Raw genomic sequence first — 20474 nt, 5'->3', positions numbered from 1 at the left:
CCCTCCCCTTAGATGAGGTTAGCGGAGTGAGTGCTCTGCTAACCCCATCATTTGATCGTGTGTTGCTGTGGTGCGGCTCCACGCCATGGCAACACACAAGGAGACCCCCGCCGGGAGGCTGAAACAAGCTTCCCGGCCCCGGGGGTCTCTACAGGATGCCCCATGCTTGCGCGCGGAGCATCCTGGAACTTCCGGGGGCCATGTGCCCGCTGATCCCCACAGCCCCCACCGTCTCCATGACAGAGCCGGCAGTCGTGTGAGTGGCCAATCCGGCCTCCCAGGGCTGCTCCGGTCTGCTTAGCCCGCTCTCCTCGCAAACTCCCTAGAGGCAAGTCTCACTGATTGTGAGACTTGCCTCATTGTTTGCCATCTGCTCCTTTGCAGGCTGCCAGGGGATCTGAAGACCTATTTGAATGAAGGCCTGGCACTTGAGGACTGCAGGAATGATCATCTGCAGGGAGAGCGGGCTAAGCCCACTCTCCCTGCAAACCCCATTCAGGCGAGTCTCACTGATTGTGAGACTCGCTTCAATACATATTATTTCCAGGCCACCTTACAAATATTACAATAAAATAATAAAAATCAAATTAAACCAATATTCCTAACACCAACCGCCCTGAGCCATTTTTGGAAGGGCGGTATAGAAATCAAATAAATAAATAAATAAATAATAAACATCAACAGCAGCATAAAAATAAAATAAAATCCTCTTGGCAAAAATTGAAACTGCAAAATGTGATTTATGGTTTTAAAACTATAATCTTTGTGCTCAAGATATTAATATAACCCGGACATAAGCTAATTTACAATGAACACTTCCAAGAAGGAGACTGTGGTCTGGTTAAATATTTTGTTATTTTTAGCATGCCCAGTGCTAGTTTCTAACGTTTTTAAAAGCAAAAAGGATTGGTTCATACCTTGGTCTTTGGGACATTGTGAGGCTGTTCTCACGTACAGCCTAAATCGGACTAGAGGTGCCCAACCTGGGTTAGGTTGTGTGAGAGAATCACAGGGATTGGGCCCAATCCTGGTGAGCCAGCTCCACCTAACCCCATTGTGAAACTGGCCTCCTAAACAAGGTTAAGGGTGTGAGCGCTTTCTTAGCCCCATTTTTAGCCTACTTTCCAGTAGGCTTATGAGATCACCCAGTATTCTGTCCATGTGTCCTCCCCTATCAACTTCACAACCAAATTAGGGACAGTTGTGGTGAGTGACACATAGGGAAACCTCAACAGCATAGTTTGTGATGATGTCATCCACCCTGATTCAAGATGGTGTAACCATAAACTTTTGAGGCGCAAGTGAGCTAACTTGTGAACCACTTAACCAATTTGAACCAAATTTGCTACAGCTGTAGGGACACATAGGGACACCTCAATGGCAAAGTTTGTGACAATGTAATCCACCTCAGTTCAAGATGGTGGACACATAAACTTTTGAGGCGCAAGTGCACTAACTTGTGGACAGTCTAACCGATTTGAACCAAATTTGCTACATCTGAATGGACACATAGGGGTAGTTTGTGATGATGTCACCCACTCTGATCCAAGATGGTGGACGCATGAACATTTGAGGCGCAAGAGATCTAACTTGTGGACCTTGATTTGCACCAAATTTGCACAAACTGTGAAAGGAAAATAGGCTGATTAGTTCTTACTAGAACAACTTGTTTTAATTGTGTACAGTGCTGGCTACTTTTAGCCGGCGCTGTAACAGTGATGGGCACCTGCCTGTCACTGCAGGGATTCCCACAATGCACCGTGCACTGGCATGGTGCATTATAGAATTTCTGGGGGATGAGATGAAACATCCTGGCCCCCGACCCTCTGCACTGTCTGGGGCAGTGGAGGATTATCTGGATGTGCAGTGAGCACGCCTAGCAACAGAGGAGCGGTCATCTAAGGGGAAGGTAAGTTTAAGCAGCCTTCCCTTTTGCCCGCCTGGTAGCCCTCACTCAATCATGAGAATGGGCTCAATCTCTTGGCCAGTGTTCTCTCTAATTTTTTTTTTCATCTGTGTGCAGAATGAGTTTTGTTCTGAATGGCAGTATCAAGGCAGTGTGCGCACACATGCATTCAGAATGCAGCCTTCCTGATTCAACCTGAGTGGGATTTTTTAAAAAGTGTGAGCACATTCGTACGCCTTAGAGGGAACACTGCTCTTGACCATGTTTAGTTTGGTTTTGCTGTGCACTTGATTCTATGTGTGATGACTCACTGGGACAGACTCCGGTTAACTGCATATGTACAAGTCTGGAATCTGCAGGTCAAAAGCTAGCTGCTTCTGGCCAAGATCTATGGACTCCAAAAGTGTAACCTCTTGTAAAAGATAGGTGGTGTGGGTCTTAGCATGAAGAAGATATACCATAGTAAATAGTAAGCTTTCTATATAGCTTTTATTTTCTAACATTATGCTTATTTGTTTTTTAAGAATCTAAAACTTCTCCAGTTATGCTTGTCTGTCTGGAGTTCTAATCAGACCCTGAGGTAATTCTCACGATCACCAGGGTGGGGGTGGGGTGGGGAAGGAAGGGTAAACCTTACCCAGGTGGGGTAGGAAGGATAAACCTTACCTTCCCCACAGATGAGCAAGATGAAGTTGGTGGGAGCACGCTCCTCACTCCCACACGGGCAGCCCTGCTCCATGAAGCTCAGTGAAACATGGAGCAGGGCAGAGGGATCCAGGGCTGGAACTTGTTGTTCCAGCCTCCAGGCATCCCATGATGCATTGTGCAGCACACACATTGCATTGGGGGATTTCCCCGTCGGACTGGTACTCTATGCACCTGTCTCTGTATCTCCTCGGGCCCGAGGAGAGACATGATACCCGGCAGCCAGATTTAGAGTGAGAGTGCAACCTTAGCATCAGCTAGCAGTAGGGTTATTTAGGAGGGTTAGGCGGATGGGAATTAGAGGGATCCACGAGTATCCTGCCACTTCTCACAACCAGCCTAACACAGCCTGGGCTGCCCCAGGCTGGGTTAGGCTGGTCATGAGAAAAGCCTCCCTGTCTGCTAAACCATAATGCCACTAATGAATTCTTAAGTGTTTAATAATGGTGTGTTGAATGGACTTATACTGCCAAAGAATACTAGGACTCATCCTATTTATAATTCCTTATTTATACTCTGCTGGTGGCCTCCTCACAGTGGTTCTAAAATAAGAGCTAGGTGGCAAGCTGAAACATATCGAGGTTTAGGAGGTGAAAATTTCAGTTTATCTCTCCCCATCCTTTTGTAAGTAATCTGTCAGTTCCAGTGTCCATTGACAAGAGAACAACTTTTGCTCATGACAATGCACACCTTGTCTTGTGTGCAATGAACTCCCCCTGTCAAATAGTCAGTCACAGCTGCCAGCAGTAACTATACCAGTCATTTCCTTGGGAACATGTGTCTGGATTCTGAAGTTACTTGTGGTTCTTACAATGATCTTACTTTTGTTTAGGAAGCCTAAATGTCACTATTCCCTTTAAAGCATGTTCATTTTTCCTTGCATAGTTTACAAAATAGTTGCATAGTTTACAGTTTTTTAATTTGCTTGCCTAAGACCACCCATCAAGGATCCAGCAGTCAAGAAATATGCCACAGACCAGCACTTGGTAGGGTTACAATGAAGGCCTTGGAAAGGATATTTAGACGCCGTGACATGTCTATACCTACAAAGATTAGAATCGTTCGGACAATGGTTTTCCCCGAGACAGTCTATGGATGCGAAAGGTGGACTTTGAAGAAGCAAGATAGAAAAAGTATTGATGCTTTTGAACTTTGGTGCTGGAGAAGACTTTTGAGGATACCATAGATAGTCAGGATAACAAAACAATGGATCATAGAACAAATCATCAATCCAGAATTTTCACTCAAGGCACAAATGACTTGGCTCAAACTATCATACTTCGGACACATTATGTGAAGACCTAGTTCTCTTGAAAAGTCTATAATGCTGGGAAAAGTTGAAGGAAAGAGAAGAAGAAGATGACCAGCAGCAAGGTGGATGGACTTGATTACGACAGCAATGAATGCACACTGAGAGACCTTAAAAGGCAAGTTGAAGACAGATCATCCTGGAGAGACTCTATCTATGTGGTCACTAAGAGTTGACACTGATTTGACAACACTTGATCAATCAAACAAAAGGCTACCTTTGAGTTCATGGCAGAGATGATATTTGAACCAGGAACTTCCTAGTTCATTACTCACTGTCATAGCTACTATCCAACATCAGCTCATCGTAGACTTTTCTAGCACCAGACATTGGCTGGCATCCTGACTAATGAAGTACTAATGGAACAAGAGAAGCGCCGGTGTAGCACCAGTGCTTCTGAAAAGTTGCAGTCTAACACTGCACCAATGATAGAGTGCATGACAGGGGAGGAATTTGAACTACCTCCCCCTCCCCCAGTATCCCTTTGTATCCCTGCTAACTGAGCAAAGAAGCGCCTCTTAAAGTGGTGATTCTCTTATATTTAGCAGGGGAAGAACAACTGGCCTTATCCAACCCTAGCACAGCATCCCTCCTGTGGCTGCTGTTGGTGTCTACCTTATGTTTCTTTTTTTACTGTGAGCCCTTTGGGGACAAGGAACCATCTTAATTATTTCTTTATTTTTCTATGTAACCTGCTTTGAAAAGCGGTATATAAAGAGTAGTAGTACTAGTAGTGTCATCTGAAAATATGCCCCTGAAGACTGTGCAATATTTTCAGAGTGCTTCTTGAGGAAGGAGAGGTCATAAAAATCCATCCCCACTGCTAAGCCTGCAATGGAGCTGAGTTAATTAATTAAGTTATTTATTGAAACTTCTTAGATACCGCCTCCTCCAAAGACTAGGTGGTGAACAGAGAACAACAATTAACAACAAAGTTAATTTAACTTTTAAGAAGCACTGGTGCTTTGTTAGTTTGACATCCATTACTTTATACATGTGTTTCTTAGTTGACATCCACGATTTTATACACATATGTTGTTTGCTCCTACTATTATAAACTATACATATTTGCAGGAATAATAATATATCAATAAGTAGTAGGGCTAACAGGAGCTTCTTCCTTCTAATATTTATCCCCATGCTTTCATACAGCATGAAGGGCAAGTTTACACATTGTGGAAATCCTGTACATGTAGTGGGCAAGGGGACTACTTTCCATTTCCCACTGTGCATATATGATGTAAGATAAATATGTGAATCAGCCTTAAATCCACATACAGTCTGCCCCCTGGGGAATTTCAGCAGCAATGGATATAGGTTAGCATTGCTATCAAAAGATTCAGTGGTGCCCTTTCTTCCAAAACAATATAGAATGTTTGTTTGTTAGCTAGCTAGCACATTTTTATACCACCCCATACACAAGTTCCTGGGTGGTTCATAATCTAAATACACAACAATTAAAATATAATTTAAACAATTAAAAATACATATTTAAAAATCTAAAAACTTCAAACTTTAGAAGTATAAACTAAAAGCCTCTCCTGTTAAGGGGAAATGAATATTGGCAGAAGGCATATCTGGAAATGGCAGCCAGGAAAAATTTGTAAAATCTAAACTGCCCTTTTTGTGCATAACAATATAGTACGGTATTTGGCAGCTACAATAAACTGGTTTTGAAAACAGGACAACATTGTATTTACTGTATATTTTTAATACAGTGATACATTTTCTGTAGCTTAAGTATGGCACCAACTAGAATGTTTACCAAAAGATAAACCTGAAAGAAAAAGTACTGTGTTCTTTCACAACCAGTCCTTCCTCAGAACTGCTGCCACAGAAACCTTACATTGCATCAATAGGAACTTTTAGGAATGGTTGTCTTTTCATGAGTCAGATTGCTCTCATTAATAGCAAATTACATGAGTATGCTAGGCAACCCAAGACTTATTGAAAAAGCAGCTTTGTTAAACCTATTTAAGGTTACTACAGCCTGGTGATTTCACTACAGGAGACCTAAAAAGACTGTTACATTCTATGTGCTGCTTTCATTGATAGCACAAATGTATTGCCCCAGAATCCAGGGTCACATCAAACAACTGATGTTTAATCAGAGCTCCCTAATGACTTCAAGATAAAAATCAATTGTAAAGGGGAAATGCTGGGCCACTAACTATGTACATTATTTCAGCTGTGCTTGATTACTTAGATGACCCCCTGAGTGGGGAGAAAACTGATGAAAATACTAATACAAAAAGCCTGACTAGCTAATAGTAAAATATCTTTTCCCCATATCAGTAGTTTAAATATACTCCTGGTGCTTCTTTTCTGAATACTTTCTAATAAAGAACCCTCACCTGAAGATGTAAATTCGGCACAGATATTGCCATAGTTAACTTATTGTTATGTAAGGTGTTGTTTTTTACTTTGCCAAACTTTCTTTCTTTTCTTTTTTCAGATAGTTATACATTTTTGTTTAGCCAGGCAGTACTATAGTTAGCCTAGTCACATAACATTATCGAGGCAAGCATTCATTTTCATCCACTGTTGAGAAAAATAGTCATTAGCATTGCAGCTGAGTTTGAGAGAACCAGCACTATAATGATATTCCTGCTCATAGGCACAAATGTCTGGGATTGGGAATCTTCTCCTTAACAAGCTCATTAAAGTGAATTGGGATTGCACAGAAGATATGCTCTGGACATAGTTGATGTTGCTGGGTTTTTAAAAAAACTTGTAGGAAGCATTGAGCCCTGGATACCTTTTTATGGCCATCCATTGAACATTATGAGATATCCTTATAGATTACATTTGTAAGATATCCCATTGGGTTTCAGATGGGTGACTGCTAAAAATGATAACACATATTTTTTAAAACCCCTATCAATAGCTAAAAATTAGCATACTATTTGCAACAGAGGTAACCCGTGCTTAATTTCTTTGGTATCAGAAGGCCTATAGGAAACCTAGGCAGATTTCTTGTAATGTTATAGTCACTGAAGCACTTCCTGTCAAGAAGTGGGGCTGTCAATGGCAGCATCCAAAGTTTTAGAGGCACCCGCCCCACAAAGTACAGGCATGAGGACAATTGCTAGGTCTCCTAAAATGTTTGCTTTCTTGCTATATGGAATCAGTGGCAAACCGTGCATATTATTATTACCTCCCCCCCACCTTTTTTTTTAAATACTTGTATGCATATGCATCTGAGATACACATCTCAGGAATAAGAACCACCACTGGGGAGTAATACCATGAAGCTGTTCTGACGAGCAGCCAAGAGCAGGCTAAGCCAGCCAAGCCCGCTCTTGGCTGCTCATGAGAAGCAGCGGGAGGCAAGTCGCTGCCACCACTGCAGCAAACCCGCCTGCAGAGCCTTCCTGCAAAATGAGATCGAGAGAGCGAAGGCTCTCTTAACTTCATTTTTTGGGGGGTTGTCTGCCAGCCCCGGCCGCTTGCAGCTGGGGCTGGGAGATTGCGGTGTCCCCGGCCAGTGTCGGGGGGATCCCCACAATGCACAGTGCACTTGTGCAGTGCATTATGGGAGTTTCGGGTGGCGGGGCACTGCTTCCCATCCCCTGACCCTCTACGCTGCTGGCAATTGTGTGGGTGGGTGATTCACCTGCCCAGGAAGAGAAGCATGATCGTCTGCAGGGAGGTAAGTGCTAGCAGCCTTCCTCCCTGCTTTCCCTCGAGCCCTTTCTCACTGATCATGAGAAGAGGCTCCATGTATACCAGTCACATAAGGCAGTAACATTAATCAACTTCATGTTCAAAATCCACTGAAAGAATCTTGTATTTTAGAGATGCAGATTATTATTTTATTTATTTCTGAGTTCATCCTTTTATTTATTTCTTAAGTTCATCAAAGGAAAACAGCTTCCACCTAATCTTGTCTGCTTTGTGGAATCCAATTGTGCTTAATAAGTATTTCTCAATTAAAATGCCTCTGCTTAGGTAACAGGGGATATGGCTATGTGAATTACTCAAATGTATACTAAGAACATATTTGTATGAATCACTTATACCACATTAGTGGTATACTTATAAGCCTTACCTAGGGAACTAATGAATTCTCAGGATCTGGTTATATTACATGGAAGCTACTTGACATGGCTTCCATATGATGCTTCTTCACCTAGATGCAGAGTTGCACCCAGGTAATTTTGTAGCCTGGACCTAAAGGCCTTTGGAGGCCCCTCCCCCCTGCAAATTAAGCATCATCATGCTCCGCTGGGTGACCACACCACCCAGGATAGACTAAAGAGGATTTTGGGGGCTCCGGGGGCTGTCCAGGGGTAAGAGTGCCTCTGCCTAGATGCAAATATATTCCTTTCCTATCATTGACAGTAAGAAGTAAATAAACTGGGTAATCTTTGGGGATTTTGTTGCCTTGAGCCCCCAGTTGAAAATGTAGAGAGATTTCTTTTCTCTTTATAAAACTTAAGATAAAAATATGGATATATCAGGTATAAATATGACATACACACTTTGGACTAATCAGTAAAAGACAAAAACATAGCTGACATACTGAAGATAATTACTCAAAGCAGTCCCATAAAAATTAATTCTTAACTTGTCCTTTTTCCATGGGATGACTTTGAATAATTTTCCTCAGCCTATATTTGTATCTATTGTTACCACATTTACTCAGGCAAGTGGGCTGCTTCACCTCTACCTTTAACAAGTAGTACAGCTCATCAAGTGACGCTTTCATTTGCAGGGCTGTTCCTGTGCCAGCAGTGTCCATTCCGGATGGTACATGGTACTGACATGGAACTGTCCATGTAATATGGAAGAACCACATTACTTGCACGTTACAGCAGCTACAGCATGGGGATTCTATGAAGGCCATTTCAAGCATCCTCTACAACACGTCTTCCTACAAGCTGTCCCCACCTTCCTTAGCAGCTCATAGGTGCTGCAAAGGGCAAATCCAATTGGGTTACACACAGACTTTTCAAGGTAGACTGTATTTCATGTATCCAGACAGATATTTTGAATTAAAATTCTGGAAGCATTTAATGTAACCTGTGATAAGGCCCAAAAGGCTATTTCAGGATATTTAGTTGCAAGCATAGGGTTTCTTTGTGTTGCCTTGCCTGAGAGTACCTTAATAATGCATAAATTTTCAAATTTTTCACTATGATAAAATCAGCCTAGTTCCTTCTTTTAGCTTTCTGGTACAAACATTTTATTAACTGGCTTTTACATTTTTCATATATTCCTCTCGTAGATTCTGTAATTAAAAATGTCATCGCTGCGCTGCAATTTAAATGAGATTCAGTTCATTGCAGGTTTGGGATTGCTAATGAGTCATCATCCCCACTGCATGAGGCAAAATGACACATAGCTTTACTGCATGGCATCCAATTGTTCTGACAGCTGGTGTAATGATGCAGATGTTTTTCTCCAGGGGAAGCTGTTAACACTGTCCTGATAGAAGCACACAGCTTGTTTCAGTTTAATGAAAGAGTATCATACTCTATCATAAATGTAGGTTTTTATTTCATATTTGAATATTATGTATACAAATTAAAAATGCAAACATTGAAGAAGCAATGTTAAGCATATACATGTATTTTATTTTAGAGCATTTATGTAAAATTCAACACAAAACTACCATTCACCTTGTAACCTTGGTGATATTGGAAGCAGAGGTGTCTCAAGTGCTTATTGTGTTCCCAATCAAGGTAGCTAGTCACGTGTAGATCTCTGCTGTAATCCCAGACTACTTTCCCAGATGTCTACACCGTTCCATCAAAGAGTGTAGACATCTGGGAAAGCAGTTTGGGATTACAGCAGAGAACCACGTGTCACTAGCTTCCTTATTTTGGTCAGAAAAAGCTTTAAAGAAGGAAAAGGATTACCAAAAACCCTTTCACGGAGAGATTTCAGGAATTGAACCTAGCATCTTTTGTATGCAGTGCATGTGCTCTACCAGTGATCTACAGGCTCTCTCTCTGTATAGTCTAAAATGTTGGTGATTGGGTTATCTTGCACAATGTAAAACAAAAACAAAAACCCTAGGATGAATCATTTTACTTTCCTTCGTAATAATGGCTGCACTCCAAAGAGCTGCTTTAAGTACATAAAACTTGCCTGCTTCTCGTTGTCCCCTCTTTGAAGTGCAGGTGATTGTCTGAGACTAGTAGGCACTCCCCTGAATTACATGGGGCACCTTTTCTAGTGGAATAGAGACCACTTGATGAAATAAGGACTGCAAAACTCATCATGGGACTTTGGGAGAGGGACCAATTCTATATGTTTTCTAGGCATTTTCCTATGGGCAGGTTCCCACATCATGATGAACTGGCAGTCCAGTGGAGCTGCTAGATCCCCGAGGATGATTTTCAGTGTCAGGAAGGATATGTGTGTCATGCAAACCCATCAATGTTAGTATATTCTTCCCTACTTGTAGTCTAGAACCCAATTATCTGCCTTTTACTTCAAATCTTGGTTACAGATGGGTTCCAGACCACAAATAGGGTAGAATATGCCAATGTTGGAGAGGTCATATGACACACCCAATATCAGTACATCCTTCTTGATATCAGAGGTCGGGCTCACGCATGCACTAAGGGAACTGGAGGCTCTGCCAAACTGCCAATACACTGTGACGTTTGAACCTACCCTATGTACAGAAAGGACAGGCTGCTCTCTTACGTACCTTGTGAGGATCTCAGTGAGATCCTCATCAGAGTCTCTTCTCTAGGTGCCCTCACTTTCCGAGATCAGGCTGGTGGTGACCAAGAGTAGGGTCCCCTTTGTGATAGCACCATGTAGTTATACAACTTCCTTCCTAGGGATACTTACCTGACGTTACCCTATAAAGTTATAGGTGCCAAGTTATGATGATTTTATTTGCCTTTAGTTTTAATTGAACTGTAATTTGATTTTTAACTGCTGCTTTTGCATTTCATTGTAGTTTTGCATTTTATTTGTTTTATGCTGCTTCTCTGGTGTTTATGTTGTATGGGTTTGTTTGATTTAATCACTGTTGCTTTAATCTTGCTTAATTATTATTTAACTATTTGGTTTTTTAATCTTGAAGACACTTGGAAATTTTAATAAATTGAATGGTGGGTATAATTTTAAAACCTAAATAAATAAAGCTGTCCTTTTGGGCTATGAGAAACATTCCTTTTATATACCACACTTTTTTAAAGGAAAGCAACTCCTCAGTTTCTCAAAGCTAAGACCAAGCATAAACATTATTAATATGATACAATAGTCAACCCTACTTGGACTAACTCCTTGCTCTACTTCAGCTTCTAAAATAATCGCTGAAGCCTTAGCTGCAATCGTATACATGTTAAATTGCTTAAATTCTGCTGATTTAAATTGGATTTAAGCTGCCTAACTGTATGTGAGATTGCAATCTTTGTATTCTCTTTACCATCTCCCTCTAAAGAATTATGAGAGTGCATTGCAGAGGTTTCCCAAATATCTCCAGATATTGCTCTTAAAATCAGTAAAATTGTCAACATTGGCTTACATTCCCTGCAACCAGCCAGTCATGCACGCAAGGGGGATGCATGTTCATTGGCTCTGCAGCACTTGCCAGTGCATGGATGCTTCTACTGATGGTGGGGGAGGCTCCATACATCCTAAGTGCTGCCTCAGAGCAGCCATGACCTACTTAAGTTGCGGCTGCTCTGACGCAGTGGTTAGGATACATGGAGCCTCACCTCCCCTGCCATCAGAAGGAGTATCCATGCACTGGCAAGTGCTGCAGAGCCAATGAATGTGCATCCCCCTTGCATGCATGACTGGCTGGTTGCAGGGAATGTAAGCCAATGTTAAAACATGCTATCATGCAGCCATATTTCCACATTCTTGTAATTTTTTTTAAAGGTACATGTTCCTTTTTGCTTTGAGGATGTGTCTGGCAGCCTCACTTCCTAATTGCAGCTATGTCACACACTCACTTCCTAATTGCAGTTGTGTCACACACTCCTTCCATAACTACCTTTTCTTTTCTTTTTGATGGTGCAACATCAGACTTCTACTACAGAGAGGAGAATTCTCAGATAGTTTTCAGATGCAAGGTACCAAAAGTACCTTCACCCTGAAAAATCCGCTTGCAGAGCTACATGCCACATATGGGTTTCCACTGAGTCCTGGCACACACCATTAGTGATGGCTGCTGTCTCAGAATAAAAGGCAGTGCTGGCTCCAGGAGCGGATGCAGAGAAATGGTATGTTCTCTTGCACTGGCATTGTGAAACTAGCATTCACCGTGTGCTTGTTGCCAGTGAACAGTCAAGCAGATTCTGAAATGCTTTGAACATTAATTGATGGCCTCTTACATTATTTAAACATTGACATTTTTCATTTGGCCCAAACATTCAACTGAAAGCAATTATAACCTGATTATTTATTACACCAATAAATCATGGTACATTAAATTAGACCTGAAATTATTAAAGATGTCTTGAAATGATTCAGTATTTGATTACAACCACAGGACTACAAATTCAGATTTAATAAACATACCAGTAGGTCTCTCCCATGCACTTTGACGTTTCTGCAATTTGACTAATTTGAGTGCTATTCTTCAACTATATAAAATTATACTCAACAAAAATATAAAGAGATTGATCTTATGTTCTATAATAATTTTTTTCTTTATGTACATAGAATAAACATTAGATATTTCCGTTCAGTTTTTCATAATGTATTATCTGTACACCTGTAAGTGTATAGGCCACATTTAGCCATGTACACCTGGAACTTCCAGCCAGTTCTGTCCAAAGAGGGGTAAGGGGTGGCAGGGAGGTACACTGCCGCCCTGAAGGCATTTACAGACACTGAACGCTGGCGGGGGGAGTGGGGGGAGAGGTAAATGCACCCTCCTGCACCCTTAAAGTGAAAACCCCATCTCCTCGAGCCACCTCTGCCCGGTTCCATGCACGTCCCTAATCAGCATGCTCCTCGGATCGAATTCTGTATATCTATTATCTATTACTCTCAAATTACATTATTTAAAATCAGAGAAAATAGAGCCCCATTATAAGAAGTTAAAAATTACCCCTGCTAACTGGGCAAAGAGGCATCTTTTAAAGTGGTGGCTAGTTTACATTTAGTAGGAGTCCAGCAACTGTCACTGTTCAATCCAGCATAGTGTTTTTCCAGTGGCTGTGCTGGTGTTTCCCTTGTGTTTCATTCTAGGTCATGATCACCTTTGAGGCAGGGAACCATCTTCTTATTCCTACTGTGTAAACTGCTTTCTGAACTTTTTAAATGAAAAATAGTATATCATAAATAAATAAAATAAGTATGGGCGGAGGCGTGTGGGCGGAGGGGGGGAGTGACAGCAGCGGGGGGAAGAAAACAATGGCGGCAGCGGGGGTGAAGAAAATGGCTGGGGGGGAGTGGTGATGGGGGAGAAAGCGGTGTTGGGGGGGTAGAAGGCAGCAGCAGGGGGAGAAAGCGGCAGTGGGGGAGAAAATGGCAGCAGCAGCCGGGGGGCTGAGAATGGGAGGAAAGCTGAGAAGGAGGGGGGAGAACTAGAGGCGCAAATGCTCTGCGCCCAGGCCAGCTAGTTTTTTATTAATGTGCTTGCAAAAGGGAAGTAAAAGAACAGTTTGAAATTTGTGAGATTTCAAATTCAAACATTATTAAATTTATTGAATGATGATCATATAAGGTCAATTTGAATCTAAGAAAGATCTTCTGCATTTCTTGGGCATGATGTCATTTTGGAAATATTGATCTGATATATAAGTTATTGATCTGATTGATTTTTATCTGAGTGATAAAAAATATGTTGAAAACAATAACAGTTAAAATATAATGATTATATTCAGAATTAATTAAAAAAAAATAACCCCCAAAATTAAATCTTTCCCCAAGCATACTCCAGTGTAAAAAGTAGTGCATCCAGCTAATTTACGTGGCAGAATTGTGTATGCAAAATATGGTATCTGTAGGTCATCGAGCAGTATGACTGCGTTTCACACAAATTCTTCAAAATATGTAATAGATGAATTCTTAGGGGGGGGAACTGCATACAGATATTCTTGTCTTTCCAGAGTACCTAGAATATTTCTATTCTAGGAGTTGGTGGGCTAGATGCTAGGTAGCAATAGCAATAGCAATAGCACTTACATTTATATACCGCTCTATAGCCGGAGCTCTCTAAGCGGTTTACAATGATTTTAGCATATTGCCCCCAACATTCTGGGTACTCATTAGGTAGACAGATATAATGCCATAGGGCAATTTGGTATATATCTGCTTAACTTTTTAAAAAGTATTTGTTTCAAAAGTTTAATTTTTCAGGCAGAAACAAGGATTGGTGGGATCAGCGTGCTGTAAAAAAAAGAACAGATGGCCATGACGTCAGAACAGATTTAAAACCATGTGAATCATAATAGCATGCCGTTCAGCAATTCTAGTGTATTAGCAAAAGTACCAAATACTCGATTGATAACTCAGGATCTTATATTTTATTTCAGATGTCAAAAACCTTATTTTGTCTTCACTTGAAAGATTCCTAGATCAGTGCTAAACATGAGAAACAGAGGCAGACTCTCACAAAAACAAAAATGGTTAATAGCAGAATATATTATCTAATCAGTGATAAGGAATTTACACTGTTAAGTGCAAAGCTGAACCTTTTAAAATTTCTTCCAGCCTTGCACATTATAGATACAGGATCACTGTCAAGGCAATCTCACTGTCAACCCTATTTGAAAAAAGGAATCCAGAAAAGATAATAGTGCATTGTTCTTTGCCTGTTCTTGTTCATTTCAAATTTCCATCCAGTACAGGGACAGGGAAGCATAAACTGGGTTGGTACTGCAGCACCGAGGGAGGGGCTTAACCCTTTCTCCCCTTGCCATCTCTCCAGTCTAAATCTGCCATGAAGCAGATTAGTGGGGAGGGGAACACATCCTCACCACAGTGGTTGAAATTATATTTTACAAAAATGTTGCAGGCATTAAATGGCTGGGGGGAGAAAACATGTGTTGTTTTAATCACATCATAAACACATGTCTAATAGAGGTCCATTACTTTGATATAGCCACACAGCAATAACAACAGTAGTGATTGCACAGTCAAGGGAAGTATTAAATTTTTTACGTTTAAAATATTGATTGAGAGCCTGGAAAATGGCAGTATCCTCACAGGGAGGGATATGGGCTGTACATACCACTAAATGAAAGACAGATCCATATTTACTAAACTGATTATGGAGAAAAGCCCTTGGATTGCATGGTTCAATTAGAAGTTTTCAGACACTAAAAGCTGCTAAGGTAACAAGTAGGGCTTTGTGAATCTTTGGCTTCAGCCCACTTCAATCCACTTTGATTCCGTTCAGCCTGAAGCAAAGTGTCATCTAGTGCGAGCCAAAATGGGGTTGAAGCAAACCAAACCGAGCAAGACCCTTTAGGTGCCTCACTTCACCCTTAAAACTACTGAACAGGACCAGCAGGGGAAATGAAACAAGCCTCTATTCTATATCTTCACTCTGTGCAATGAAGAAACAAGCGGGTACCTCCCACTGCTTGATTTTTTAAAGAACATGGGTTTCACCGCCCCCACCCTGTTTCCATGGTGTAGGACTGTGTGAATCTTTGGGGCCTATTCAGTTACCTTCTGCTGCTTGACTTTTAGGAAAGTGTGTTTCTTCTTCCCCTTTCCCATGGAGTCCAATGAATGTTGCGGGTTCCTGGAATTTGTAGACTTTTTTGAGGTTACAGCAATAGCCACAGCCATAGAAAAGACTGAAATCCCAGGAGCATGTGCTCCATTCCCTGGACTCTAGAAAAAATCCTTTTAAAAGTCAAGCCATAGAAGGTGGCTGCTTTCTCCCTTGCCATAAAGAATGGGAAAATAGAGGCTTGTTTCCTGCTGTAGTCCCAGTTAGTAGTTTTAAGGGTGAGGCAGTGAGGTGGGGTGAAGCGAAGCTTCAACGGACCACTTTCAGCTCAGAGTGAAGCAGGCCTTCCCAAAGCAGGGCCAAATGGGGCTGAGATAAATGGAGGACACTTAGGAAGCTCTGAAGTGGTCCCCAAAGCAAAACAGGGCTGCTTCGCACAAGCCTGTCCACAGGCCTAGTGAAAACCACTATATTATAGTAAAAGTTTTGACCTTGTGAAGAGAGTCTATAATTTGTTCCTGTAAATATTCATTTTCCCCCTGTTTTATCACTTTAGGTATATCAATATATGCATGAAACCATAAACGTTAATGGCTGCCCAGAATTCCGTGCCAGGGCTACTGCAAAGGTAGGATGCCTGCAAGTTTAAAATATACACTCCTAAAGTGGCCTAGTAATTGACTGTGCGCGTGTATGTTTCAGGTATTCGTGTGTACACTGTAAGAAAATTTAGACATCAGTGGCAGCCCAGAGTCTAGAACCAGTGCTACTTCCCAGGTAACAATTATAATGGCAAATTCAACCTTTGTGCTGCTTCTGTAGCTTAAGAAAAGAGAATGCTTTATAGACTTAAGAGGCTTGCGCGGGAGGAGGGGGGCAGCTTCCAAATCTAATAGCTCATTGTATAGAGTGATGCACTGACACTTCTTAGTGCTGAAGCTAAAGTTCTCCGTAGTGTCTGATCCAATGTATGTGGCCAGGTGTACCATCAGAACAATAGAGGCTCAAAGGGTTTCATTTTCATAGGTGTCGAGCACTCATTTCTTTAACAGAAAACAGCAGCTTTGTGTGCCTAACATTCTGAAAAACAAGTGCTCAACAAATGAAATATCATGAAGGTTCCTAACAAATATATGTAGTAGGGTTCAATCTTAACATCTAGAGAAGTATTTTTTTCGTATTAAATCTGAAGTGTGCTTTTGTGCTCTGGTTTGTAGAAAGATAAATGTTTGTAATAAAGTAGGTATATAATCATGAAATAAATGCCTTCCTTTATTTTTTATAAAACTTGAATGAGTTTTATCCACTTGGAAAATCAGGAGTAAGTGCAGGGAAAAGAAATCCACGAAAATTACATAGGTTTTTGGCAAGCATGATAATATTGCTCTTTGCAAATCTAGAAACTAGTGCTGATCTTCCACAGTAGAACCAGTGGGCTGGTGCTTATGATCATTTTAATGTGAGTGATAAGAACATGAGATCCCAGCTGCATGCATTGCTCCCACAATGCGTATCGTGTGAACCTAGGATTTTTCAGTGCTCTCTGGCTGGTAGGGATGTGCAAACCAGCTTGAAGTCGAGCCATCGAACTAGGCTGGCTTGAGGACTCACCCTTGAGCCAGACCAGGCCCAGTTCGGCTCAACCAGAACCCCCCTTGGCCAGTTCAGAGCTGGTTCGGGGGTCCTAAGGTTAAAAATAAATATCTAGGACTCACCACCGGGTCCAGGGGTGCTGCTGCAGCCACAGGAAGGGTCTCTGCCATCTCCCCATCCCCCCGCCAGCCTTCCCCCGCTCTTTAAAGGGCCATTTTTGAGCCATTCCAGCGCTTCCTCCAGTGGCTGCAGCCATTTTGGAGGCTGCCACACATGCGCCCTGGCCCCCAGGACATGCAAATGGCCAGGGCACATGTGCAGTGGCCTCCAGAATGGCCACAGCCACTGGAGAAAGGTCCAAAATGGCCCAAAAAGTGAGCCGAGATGGCCCTTTGAAGATCGGGGGGAGGCTGGCAGCGGGAGGGGGAGATGGCAGAGATATCCCCCTTGGCTGCAGCCCCGGACCCAATGGTGAGTCCTAAAAAAATGTTTTGTAAACCTTAGAACCCCCGAACTGGCTTGATTTCTGGCCGAGCTGGGGATATGTTCAGGGAGCACAAAACTGAACAGGCCCGGTTCAGTTTGATTCCGATTTGGACTCAAACCAAACAAACTGGTTTTGTGCACACTCCTACCAGCTGGCAACACACCAACCCAATATAGACCCATCCTGGGCAGGCTGACTTCAGATCTTGACTATAGAACTTGGTTCCATGTTGGGTTGGTGCTAATCGGAGATTGCCAAAAAATCCTGGTTTCACAGAAAACGCTCCTCAGGATCACATGTATGGGAGGGATCTCAGATACTATTCAGATACACATTAGACTGATCATGAAAACCAACCTAGTGAAATAGTCCTGTTAGTTTTAAATTGAAATCTGATGTAAGGAAAATGTTGTTTTAAATATATTATTAAAGCCATTAAAAGGAAATGCTATTAAATTATTAGAGTTCCAAAAAACATAAAATTGTCATACAGTACTTTGAAATTAATTACACTACTATGCCATAAATGTAACTCAAAGGCCTAATTCAGACTTAACAAGAAACTATAGTTTGTTGTTATAAGCAGGTATGAGCACCTGCACTCCTTCCTGCCCTCTCTGCACCCTTCACATATGTTTGGACGAGAGGAGAAGTTTCTGCTTGTGGCTTGCAATAAAATGCAGTTTTCCATTTTGTCTGAATACAGCAAACTGTAGTTTGGACAAAGCAGGGTTTATTTCCAAGCTAGAATATTAAACCAGCAAGCAGGAACTTCTCATTTCCTCCCCTTGTGCTTGAGGAAGAAGGGAAAGAGAGAACGGAGTGCTTGAGTCTGAGGCTCACACTTGGTTGTGCTTATAGGAACAAACCATAGGGTTTTTTTAATGTCTGAACCACACTTAAGTAAAAAATCTTCCATTGTATTGTCTACTAGAACACTGTCATTATTCCCAAGTGGCTTGACTTTGACCCCAGGTGAACACTGCAGATATTTAAGGTTTGTAACTACTGACCCTAGAAAGATATTTTATAGATTATTTTCACTATGGAAGAAAACAAAATTTACTAACATATGGTATAACTAGAAGTGAAAAAAATCTTAAGAAGGTTTGCCATTCTCATTTCTTATTCATATAGAACAGCAGGATTGTAGAGAAATGTTTCAATATCACAATACTTCCTGGTTATTTCTGGGCTGTCTGCATTGCATTTTTCTTATGCATTTATGTCTCGCATTTAATGTGTGCATGATGACAAACAGTTTGCATGATAACCGATGTTGCTTTTGTAACTAAGAAATTAAATTAATATTGCCTATTTCCATCCATTAAACATAAAACCCTGTTAGAATGTTGACCTACCCTCTTGGTATAGGAGTTTTAGCACCCATTGACATGAGCCATGAAGCTAAACACTTAACTTTCCTATTTAAATCAATGACACTAGAAAGTGCTTAACTTGGCTAGATTTTGTCTTCTATTTTCATAGATAAGAAACACACAAATATATGATGCTTTAATAGAGACAGTTGCTAATGGGGAAAACAACCATTTCCGTGATGCAAACCTGGTGCTTATCTTATGCATACATTTACTTTATTTATTTAGAAAAGCTGTTGGGCTATGAGTCCTGAAATTTTAATAGCCAAAATTACCAAAACTGCCATAATTATAAAAAATCCCTTACTTCTTCACTTTCTTTTTCTTTTTATTATTTACAACATGGATATGTTTATAACATTTCTTTACCATCCCCACAATTCATGGCTCTGTTGCACATGGAAAGACTCTGGTACACGGATTCTTCTTCAGAGCTGAGTTTCATGCATGTCCCTGCTAGCTGGAGCTGCATGTTTGCATTGAAGTCCTGCAGGGCTTTGAATTGTTCACCAATTATTTTTTTAATTAAAATGTTTCTTTGAAAACAAAATGTTAAAGCACTTAGGTAACAAATTCATATATTTCATTTATTTTTTATAAGTAACAAATTTATTTATTTTTTAATCTGGCAACATTTTTATTTTTTCACAGGGGAAAAAGGAGTTTTCCTTCATCAGTGTTAATAGGGAGGTCACCTCCAAAGAATATAGGAAGACACTTCATTTTTACGCTAGGCGCTAGATTGTTCATAGGTACATAGGCTTTAGTGCAACGTGGAGTTTCCTGACCCAGAAAGGCTTTCCCTATCAATTTCAAGGCAAAGAGCTGATCTGCATACATTCCTATGTGTGCATGGACTGCAATAAGGCAAAATAGCAAAATAATGCAAAAAAACCCCACCCACATATACAGGAATTCCATATGAACCTCTGAACACATATGAGATCTTAGTATTCATGCACCCCAGTCCTAATAGCAACCCTGCTAATATATCACTGGGCAAGGGGGCCTTTGGCACATATATATTTTTTTAATGCTCTGTAGCAGTGCTTTTTATTCTAAACTGTAATGCAGGGTTGTTGTTTTAAAATTAGAAATTCAAAATAGTCTTTTGTATGAACGAAATATTCAAACAAAATCAGCAACGATACTCCATTTTTGCTCACTATTTTGCTAAACAGCTAACATTTTCTTTCAGGCAACAGTTGCTGCTTTTGCAGCAAGTGAAGGCCATTCACACCCTAGAGTGGTAGAACTGCCAAAGACTGATGAAGGCCTTGGCTTTAATGTGATGGGTGGAAAAGAACAAAATTCACCTATTTATATTTCTCGCATAATTCCTGGAGGAGTTGCCGAAAGGCATGGAGGACTCAAACGGGGAGACCAGCTGCTTTCTGTTAATGGAGTGGTATGTGAACACTTCACGTTGATTTCTGTTTTCATGTATTGTACTTATCCTAATCTCTTCTGAAAGGATAGTTCACAGTTGT

General features: G+C 41.1%; 1 protein-coding gene across 3 annotated transcripts in view; it reads left to right on the top strand.

Annotated features, from left to right (window-relative positions):
• The window catches only part of LIN7A (lin-7 homolog A, crumbs cell polarity complex component), a 68162-nt gene that overhangs the window by 36098 nt on the left and 11590 nt on the right, over positions 1 to 20474 (top strand). For 2 of the 3 annotated variants that reach the window (XM_053257758.1, XM_053257757.1), the window contains exons 3-4: positions 16082 to 16153; positions 20183 to 20392. In XM_053257758.1, coding sequence (XP_053113733.1) covers positions 16082 to 16153; positions 20183 to 20392 — 282 coding nt within the window. Of the gene's footprint in view, positions 1 to 8637; positions 8880 to 16081; positions 16154 to 20182; positions 20393 to 20474 lie in introns of all 3 variants that reach the window. The other variant, XM_053257759.1, reaches the window with a different exon arrangement.

Source organism: Hemicordylus capensis, chromosome 5 (genome assembly GCF_027244095.1).
Source record: "Hemicordylus capensis ecotype Gifberg chromosome 5, rHemCap1.1.pri, whole genome shotgun sequence".
In the NCBI taxonomy this organism is placed as follows: Eukaryota; Metazoa; Chordata; class Lepidosauria; order Squamata; family Cordylidae; genus Hemicordylus; species Hemicordylus capensis.
This window is presented reverse-complemented; position numbering and strand designations above follow the sequence as displayed.